Source organism: Ostrea edulis, chromosome 1 (genome assembly GCF_947568905.1).
Source record: "Ostrea edulis chromosome 1, xbOstEdul1.1, whole genome shotgun sequence".
In the NCBI taxonomy this organism is placed as follows: Eukaryota; Metazoa; Mollusca; class Bivalvia; order Ostreida; family Ostreidae; genus Ostrea; species Ostrea edulis.
Genome location: NC_079164.1, coordinates 15,213,302 through 15,223,917, shown reverse-complemented (window position 1 = coordinate 15,223,917; position 10,616 = coordinate 15,213,302). Strand labels below are relative to the sequence as shown.

Below are 10,616 nucleotides of genomic sequence, written 5' to 3'. Positions count from 1 at the left end.
CCCCCCCCCCCCCCCCCCCCAAAAAAAAAAGATAACATGTATTTCCTTTAAAACCAAATTTGGTGACATCATCATGATAGGGACCATGATTTGGACAAACTTGAATTCATGCTGTATTTGGATGCTTGCATAATTTCACAAATTGTTGCCCTGTTTAGGAAGAAAAAAGAAAGTAAAGTTTCTATTTCTTATATTTCTAAATTTATAATAGTCCAAAAGGGAAAACAAACAAAATTTTGACCTAACTAATGAAATCAAAGAAAGTCTGAAACATATCGATTTACCAGTATTAAATACTACAATGAATTCTAATGCTCTTCCTTAATTCTAAAATTCTGTGCTTCAGTTCTCAACTTAATTATGCTGTTGTCTTCAATTTGACCCAAAAGAAGTCAGACTACTGTGCACAATAGAATTTTGGACAAAACCAAAACATCTTGCTGTGTGAGAATTAGGACACTGAATGACTTGTATATAAGTTATTTTATTCACTTCATCACAGGAACTTTGTATCAATATTGTTTCTAAACAGGAGACAGCCAATCACTAAGTCTGTTTCATCCTCTTGTTGGGATCATACATATATCTTTTGAATGTTAAACTAATTTTGATTGGTTGATGATCAGATGGGGTTTCCTCAGCTTTGGCTTTTTTCTTTGATCCACCACTGTACTTCTGGTATGTCTCTGGTTTGATTCCCTCTATAACACAAAGAACCAACAGTATAAGGGGCGAGATCAAAAGATCAATGTCGGATAAAAGTCTAAATTCAAATAGTTAGGGGGAGGGGGATAAAATCTCCCATAAGTTTCTGTCATCCGACATCGATTACACTTTAGTGGAAAAACACAAGTGACTGTTTAAAAAGCACATAATAATATTACATTTTAATGAATATTTAATAGTTTTAATGTACACCTGCATCTGTGAATAAACAGTAGAAAAGGTATACAGAGTGTTATTCATACTGGTATGTTTTTGTTTGTTAAGCGATTAGTTTCAATATTCATCATATTTAGTTTTAAGGGTTGGTTGGTTGGGGGTCTTGGTGAAAACTATGTGAATTTAGTTTCTTGTCAGACATTGAACTTTTGATCTCGCCCATAATTAAGTTAAAGACACTAGCTATAAACAAATTTTTCTACCTTCTTTTGAAGAGTTTCAATTTTCAGTTTTTGACAAAATTATGGTATCAGTGTGTGAAAAGAGTTTAGGTGTGCGATTACAGAGTGCCTCTATATGGGAAAGCTCTGAAAACAAATACCCAGTATTATCATAAAACACTAATAATTTGATCAACTTGATTTCATTCAGTTTGTAATGTTGCTATTCTTACATATTTTGCATATTTATTCATATTTTGTACAGAAATATTTGAAAAGAGAGAAGTTCAATTTGTTTGTAGCAAGTGCCCTTAGTTAAGGACACTTCTTGCAATGGATGGATGTACCCTAAACCCCAACAGGCTTGGAATCTATTTTTGCCTGACAAGGATTTCAAACTATTGCACATTTCAATTAAGTTTTAGTAATGGACTTGTCTAACTAACTCTAATGCAAAACTAGTGGGTATTTAGTTTTTGAACATGGTGATTTTGAACCATTTGACCTTGAACTTTTGGGTCACAGTCAAGTTTGGGGTCTGTGTTCTCCTTCCAATGCTATTATTTTTCTAATTCATGGACAAAATTTGGATGACAAAGAAAATGGACACAACCAGTATGTCTACCCAATGAAAAGGAGATGTACACTCTGTAATACTTTAAAGAAATAATATCCTTCTGATTCTTTTGCAGTATTGTAAGTCTATAAGTATGCTGCATATTGTATACAGAGTTGTATACAGTGATCCCCCGCTATATTGCCCCCGTTATAATGCCACCCCTGCATATCGCCAAAAAAGTTCAAAGTCCCGTTTTCCTTGCTATGTAAAACCCCGTTATATAATGCCATCCCCCGCATACTGCCATCCGCCAACCTATTTACAGGTACGATTTGGTCAATTACCATTATAATCACCCCTGCTAATTATCGCCAATCAACGGCAGGAAAATTTCAGTGAGCAGGCTTAACCAATTATCCGCCGTTAGTCCTCCAGGTATCAAAGTTTGGAGCAGATAATAAGTTACGTAAACGATAATCATATGCATCTGAGTTCAAATATGCAGTATTTTTTTTTAAATCTAAGTATGGCGGACACACTGAAATCTAATAGCACATTGATGTAGTAGATCAAATTTGTTTGATTTCTAATGACAGCTGTACACACACACACACCCTCCCCCATATAATGTCACACCGTTATAATGCCAAAATTGCCGAGGTACAAATGTTGGCGTTATAACGGGGGATCACTGTATTCAGTTAGAAGACATTAATTTACCTGGAATTCTGATTTTGACTTTGCCACTTTGACCAAAGCTCCCTTCAATGAGCCCCTGTTCCCCTGAGGACAGCGCCACCTTCAGTCCAGCAAAGCTCTGAATGTTTGTTTCTTTTTTGAAAAGGTTTTTCCCAATGATGGTGTACTCATCACTGCATCGCTCCACCACACCCTCACGGACTTTTGTTTTGTAGACATGGACTTTCGGTAGAATTGTCTGCTGATGTTGTGTGTCTGTAAATCCTACCAACAGTTGACCATGAAATGCCAACCTACACATGTTTGCATGAATGTCAGTATCTAGTTTTGAGCCAATCACTAGGCAGTGTTCAGGACATGTGACAGGTCGTTCGTACTCAATCACAGCGTACTGTCGGACTGGGTGTACATGTCCGGATTCCGCATCACTACTGAGTTTTCCTATCAGTTGTTCCTGATACACATAATCCAAATTGAAATTGAATTCATCGTTGACATTCGCTGGAGCCCCTTCATACAATCCGAAGAATGACACCCGTCCCATCACGGTTTCGTGGCCTGAGGTCACGTGGAACTTGGCTTTGGAATTTACAGGGCCCTTGTAGTACCCTATTTTTTCCACACTTACAATTCCACCACAGATTGTGGGGAGGGCACTGGGTGAGCAGACAAGGCCTCGTTCCAGTAGTTTGGGGTCAAACTGAGTCACACAAATCCCAGCTCGGTCTCCCTAGAAACAAAACATGAGTGTGTTCAATAATAAGCTCGATACATGGAATAACCAGTGACAGTTCGTATACTGATGTCATACAGTGTGTCTGTCTGGACTTCACAGTAAAGCTTTATTTGTCCAGTCAAGGACCTTTAATTAGTGTGGTCCAAGGGCCTTAATGTCTTGAGTGCTCTTGATTTTAATTCTGTACCTGCGAGTTTTATCCGTCTTGATTTAGGGCTGAAATTAAGATGTTGGTTTCCCTTTTTAATAGACTTGCTAAAGTCTCTCTGTTAATTTTTATATCTGCTCTCTTTTATACTTTTGTTAATATGTCAGAAAACCAAAAGCAGTCAGCATACATTATGTATTAAACAACAGACCTCTATAAGTGGGATTTTTAGCAATACACAAATTTTGTGATTTTTCCCATAAAAATGGATATATATATTTAGCGAGAGTTAATTTTAGCGACTTTATATTCCAGGAAAGGTAACTATTACCTAAGATATGGAATAAATTGTTAGCGATATTCAATTTTAGCAACCTCATCACACTTGTTAACAATGCCAAAATTAAATCCTCACTAAAAATTCTGCTTTTACGGTATCAGAAACTTTAACAAGTCGACATTTTGAGTGAATTGGAAAAATTGCCCTTCTACACATTAAGTTTTTCATTTCAGTGTATAAACCCTTTACAAGAATTCGGTAAAAGGATATATCTTTATTAAAAAATGTAGACTACCTTTATTGAAAATTAATAAAAGTTACCCAATTAAGTGCCTTTATTTACATATACAACTAAAGCCAAAAATAAATAATTTTTCTGACCTACACAGACCTACCCATTCAAAAAAAAAATGGTGGGCCATAAATGAGGCAACAACAATGTATTGATTTACCTGTAAACCTGGAATTAACGGAACAGATACCTGATTAATGGTGTCCACTGGTTTTTTGAACATCTGAATTGACTTCACCTTTTTTGTCACTTTCATTGAAGGGATTTCTATGGTCTGAAAATCAGAAAGAAGTAAGTCATCTAGTATTCAGCAATGAAAGGAATCAACAAGATGGTGCCCATCAGAAATTTTGGGACCTATAATACATAAAGGACAGGATATGTAATGTAGGATTATCATATGTAAAGATATGTAATGTGGGACTATCATATATAAAGGGCATGATATGTAATGTGGGATGATCATATGTAAAGGGCATGATATGTAATGTGGGATGATCATATCTAAAGATATGTAATATGGGATTATCATATCTAAAGATATGTAATGTGGGATTATCATACATAAAGATATGTAATGTGGGATTATCATATGTAAAGATATGTAATGTGGGACTACCATATGTAATGTGGGATTTTCAAATGTAAAGATATGTAATGTGGGATTATCATATGTAAAGATATGTAATGTGGGACTATCATATGTAAAGATAAGATATGTAATGTGGGATTATTATATGTAAATATATGTAATGTGGGATTATAAGATATGTAATGTGGGATTATAAGATATGTAATGTGGGATTATCATATTTAAAGATAAGATATGTAATGTGGGATTATCATATGTAAAGGACAGGATATGCAATGTGGGATGATCATATGTAAAGATATGTAATGTGGGATGATCATATGTAAAGATATGTAATGTGGGATGATCATATGTAAAGATATGTAATGTGGGATGATCATATGTAAAGATATGTAATATGGGACTATCATATGTAAAGACATGTAATGTGGGATGATCATATGCAAAGATATGTAATGTGGGACTATCATATGTAAAGATATGTAATGTGGGATGATCATATGTAAAGATATGTAATGTGGGACTATCATATGTAAAGATATGTAATGTGGGATGATCATATGTAAAGATATGTAATGTGGGACTATCATATGTAAAGATATGTAATGTGGGATGATCATATGTAAAGATATGTAATGTGGGATGATCATATGTAAAGATAAGTAATGTGGGATGATCATATGTAAAGATATGTAATGTGGGATTATCAAATGTAAAGGATAGGATATTAACATCTTGAGGAAGCGATGTAAAAATCTGGAGGTATAACATTTGAATCATGTGCAGAAAAAGAAATTGAGGATATTAAAACAGGTGAATCTCTAGCTCTCTGGTGAATCCCAAGTTTTTCAAAGAGTTAGTTTTATTGGTAGAGCATGCATGCACTTGACTAGAACTTCAGAGAGCCCATGTTTTAATCCTGATGTGGTCATTTGTTCTTCCTGTTCCACACAAAATTTTAATCCAGGCCCCAGGATCATGTAACAAACTCAGACTTAAGTCAAATTTTCAATCTCCTGTATGATGTTCATTACTTTAGAACTGAAACTCTTAATTTGCAGACACTAGAAATTTGATGTAGCAATATTGAATAACAATTTTATTTTTGGAATCACTGGCTTCTCAATCATTTCATCGCAATATTTAGATTTTGACTTAAGCTTAAGATGTTTCATGACCCTGGAGCCAGGTCTGTTAAGAGAGAAGCATGACTGAGATTCCCTAAAAGAATTTCAGTAAAAGATACATCCTTGACCTTGTTTTTTTTATTTTGGTCTGTTTGGTGTTTGTACTTACATCACTAACACTCATGGAGCCACTTAATGTGGTCCCAGTCATCACAGTGCCCTGTCCTTTTATTGAGAAGCAGTGATCAACAGCAAAGACAAAAGGACCGGAATTCTCACGCTTGGGGAGGTAGGTATTGTCGCTCAGCACAGAAATCAACTTGGACAGATCAAGACCCTCGGAGCCATCTCCCTAAAAAGAAAATCACTTAATAAACCCCTGTAGTTTCTACTGAATTATGACATATCCCATGAGATTTAAATTAGAAAGGAAACATCAAATATATTGCTTGACTGAAATTGAGCCAAACAAGAAATAGCTCTACACATAGATTGAGGAACATGAAGGTGACAGGCAATCCCATAAGCTTTAATTATCAAGACACAATCACAACTCTAGTGTTTAATTATCAAGACTTGACACAATCACAACTCTAGTGTTTAATTATCAAGACTTGACACAATCACAACTCTAGTGTTTAATTATCAAGACTTGACACAATCACAACTCTAGTGTTTAATTATCAAGACTTGACACAATCACAACTCTAGTGTTTAATTATCAAGACTTGACACAATCACAACTCTAGTGTTTAATTATCAAGACTTGACACAATCACAACTCTAGTGTTTAATTATCAAGACTTGACACAATCACAACTCTAGTGTTTAATTATCAAGACTTGACACAATCACAACTCTAGTGTTTAATTATCAAGACTTGACACAATCACAACTCTAGTATTTAATTATCAAGACTTGACACAATCACAACTCTAGTGTTTTCAAAAAGATGGAACACACTGTTCTTAGGTACCTCAGATCCCCCAGGCTTCGCTGCTACAGCACAAATTGGACACCCTTGGAACTTTGTGGATTCTAAAGTCTTGTGCATTCGTTTCTTCATCTGTTCATAAAATGAAGACTGGTTACAAATTACATTGACTATAAATATTTTCTATTTGATTTTCATGGACCTCAAAATTAATTTCAATGGTATCAAAATAAACCATTTCATCTCTGTGGCTCCTTACAAGAAACATAACAAAGTTTGTCTCTTTAGTGGCAGGAAATCGTTATGATGAATTTACTGGATGGTATTAAACCAAATATGCAATTTTCAAGTTGCCCAATAGTTATTTCCCTGTGCTGAATTCTTCCGTACGGTGAGACGCAAAATTTGTTTCATATTCACACAATGGGGTACAAATGCTTATCTCTGCATTCACATATTGCCTAAAGGATGGTTACTAGATGTCATGCAACCACCCAATACAAATTTAGTAAGTTTTTGTGTATTTGATAATAAAATAGCTCAAATTAAAATCGATAATCACCATCTTTCTTTGATAAAAGTATCACTTGTGTAGAAGAGGAAATAAATAATAATTTCATATTTAATCTAATGACCCTTGATTTGGTCAGTTAATGTATACTAACTGCTGATATGAACAGAATTTACGCTTTAATAACTTTTATCCTTAATATTTACATAGCCAGTCTATAATTATGTATGCATCATGTACCCACCCAAGCGATCAACAAAATACTGAACCTACCTCCATCACAAAAGAGCTGATATCTCTTAAATTGCGTATTATACACAGAATTCTTTTCCTTTACATCTGGCAGACCTGCAATTTGCCCCTGCTTTAGATACCTTCTAGATTTGTATTATTAATCACACACACACACATTAACTCTAACCTTTTCCACTTGAGCTTCTCTTTTCTCCTGAGGTATGAGGTCCACTTTGTTTAGGACAATGATCATGTGATCACAAGTTATCTCCCCTATTACCAGGCATTCTGCTGTCTGTGTCTGCATACCCTTAGTAATGTCCACCACGAGCATCATTAGATCTATTATCTGGGCTCCTGCTCAACAAAGCATGAGAAATTAAATGTATACACACACAGGAATTTACTCGCACCTACACACACCCAGGTAAGTTTCTGGCATTCTAGTATTTATGAAGGTGACCCAAAATGAGAGAAACAATCAAGTATCTCTTGGCTTTTCCAAACACATTCACAACTATTTAAAACATTTGGTTCTTGTGGCACTTTAACAAACAACATCACTGAATGCAGTTGACCAAGTCTCAATGTCAATCAACAGCTGAACTGAGGTGACTTGGAGGGAATTTAATATTACCAATTAGGAGTTCACTCAATGTAGATTACATTTACACATTGAAGTGGAATGCCTACTAATGGTATATGACAAGCCTGCATATATAAAGGAAGTGTCAGAAGCAGACAGGGCGTATATCGAGCATCTTCTTTATGGTGTAACAATATATCTCAATGTAAATCAATAATGTACCAAACTCCGAGGGAACAGCTAAACATGACGAGAGGTCTCAGCACAATCTGGACTCCTCCTCTACCGTGTTACACATGAACAGATGAAGTCAGCTGTTGCTCAGCTTTAACACAAGTTTTACAACGTACCTCCAATAATTGTTCTGATCAATGATGCGTGACCAGGACAGTCCACGAGCGTGTACTGAAGCCTCTGACATTGTGGGGCCGCCGGTTTCAGGTGGTCTGGGACATCGATGGAAAATGATGAGAAGCCCAGATCAAGTGTGATACCACGCTCTCTGCTCTGGGGATTTTTGTCAAAGCTTGCAGTACTCTCGATTGTACTCAAAGCTTTGGATAAACTTGTTTTACCACTATCAACGTGACCGAGCACACCTACATTGAAATTGAAAGTAGCCATCATTTATTAATTTTAGGAACTCCGAACCCAATCGCAAACCTTCATGACCTTGGACAAAATATATGATCCTCTTCTCTTTTACGCAAGAGGGAGTGGAGTGGACTCTGAACTGTAGCTTCAGAAGATGATTAGACGAATTAAGTAAATCTTTATTGCAAGTACTTGTATATTTATTCTTTTTTAATAAATTGTAAATTCATGTTAATTTTTTTTAAATACTGAAATTGTTGCATATGTAGGGCCTACAAAAGGTTACATTGTGAAGATCCCTAAAATGCCAAAAATTATAATTTTGTCATCCATGGACCAATATGGTGAATGACTATGCAAAATTAATTAATTTGAAGCCTAATACATCACAACAACACTGTTTGTAGCAGAGGCACCTAAAATATGAACACTACCCCCCCCTTCTGATTTTTTTTAGCGCGATAATTTCTCAGAAATATGTGGATTTCCCGTCTATCCCATCCGAATTTGGATTTATGTAATCGTTTCACGTTTCGGAGAAATTATCGCAAGGGGGGGGGGGGGTGTTAGTAGTGTACACTTCAGGTGTCTGTGGCTTTTAGCTCACCTGAGTCACAAGCTTCGTCGTCTATTGGTATTGTAAACTTTTCACAATTTCATCTCCTTTCCCAGAACCAATTTCAACCAAACTTGCCAGATGGTATCCTTGGGTAAAGGGGATTCAAGTTAATTCAAATAAAGGGCCAGCTCCCCCCTCCCAGGAGGGAGATAATCAAGAAAAGGCAAAAAGTAGGGTAGGTTATTTTTAAAAATCATTTTCTGAAGATCCACGTGCCAGAAATGATGAAACTTATGTGAAAGCTTTCTGATATAATCAAGATTCAAGTTTGTCCATATCATGGCACTCGGAGGGAGGGTGGGGACGCAAAAGGGAATTAAAGTTTTATATGGGAATATAAAGGAAGTCTTTAAAAACTCCATCACAAGAATGGCATGCAGGGCCATGATAAGTAATGCTTTTATGCAAGCATATACTATGGGTTTATTCAAATATGGCCACTGTGGGTAGGTTGGGGGCCACAATAGGGAAATGAAGTTTTATATGGGCGCAAGTTGTGCGTGTGTGTGTGTGTGTGGGGGGGGGGTACTTTTTAAATCTTTAATAATTAATATTCAGGCAAAGTGAAATTACGATGTCCTGTTTTTAACCTCAGAATTGAGAAAAATCAATAGTATTTGGTATTGGGAATGGTATTGATTATTAGTACCAGTTATGTAATGGGAAAATGCTGTATACAAGCAATTGTCATGATATTCAGATTCATTGGTTCAATTTGTGGCCTCTGGGAGTAAGTTAGGGACACAATATTGAAGGTTTACTTGGGGATATATTGTAAAATGTCTTTTTCTCATGAACCACTAGGCTATAATTAGTCATGTTGACAGACAGATATTCTCTGATAATGCAGACTCCAATTTATTCAATTCATGGCCCTTGAGGGTAGGGTGGAGCCACAATAAGAGATCAAATTTTTACATGGCAAATATATAATTTTTAATTCTTCTCAAGAACAACAGTCAAGCCAATTAAATCATGAATCAGAGGATGGAGGAAGGGGTGGGATGGGGCCTCAAAGATATAGGAGAAAATCTTTAATTATTTCATTTTTATTACCATCATGACCAGGATTAGTCATATTCAAAAAATGCAAGCATCTTCAGGTAGTGTAGATTCAAATTTAAACAGTTTAAGCAGATAAATTCATACAATAATCACAAATCAAGTCTCAATTATCTGTTCAGCGGACTATCACTGATCACAGTCAACATCTTTAGCTGGCCACTATAGTCCAGGTCTCTCACTTACCACAGGCAACATCTATCACTGACCACAGGCAATATCTATCACTGACCACAGATCTGGGTGAATGTTTGTGTACTGTATTTGGGTGCTACAGAGCAGTTGATTAAAACACCAGCTTGCAGTTGGAGACTGTGCATGCTGGAAGGATAGACAGAATGCCTAGAGCCTGTCCAAAGACATAACTTTGGACACAGCATCAATTGGCCACTCTCACAATCTAACATCAAACCTTTAGATAAGAAGCCTGTTACACTGAACCATGGTCATTAACCTGAACCATGATCAAACTGGCCAAAGTCAGCAATACCTGGATTTACCAGACATTTCTGTTCTACAAAACTTTGACAAAAAAGCAAA

At 36.1% G+C, this 10,616-nt stretch overlaps 1 protein-coding gene across 1 annotated transcript; it reads right to left on the bottom strand.

The window, feature by feature from the left end:
• Positions 1–464: 464 nt before the first annotated feature.
• Positions 465–8,444, bottom strand: LOC125660460 (selenocysteine-specific elongation factor-like). The gene is made up of 7 exons (XM_048892300.2): positions 8,152–8,444; positions 7,403–7,572; positions 6,513–6,602; positions 5,706–5,888; positions 4,008–4,091; positions 2,383–3,091; positions 465–701 (listed from the first exon to the last, which is right to left on the bottom strand). The coding sequence occupies exons 1-7, from the start codon at positions 8,426–8,428 to the stop codon at positions 547–549; spliced, it is 1,668 nt and encodes a 555-aa protein (XP_048748257.2). The 5' UTR covers positions 8,429–8,444; the 3' UTR covers positions 465–546.
• Positions 8,445–10,616: the final 2,172 nt, after the last annotated feature.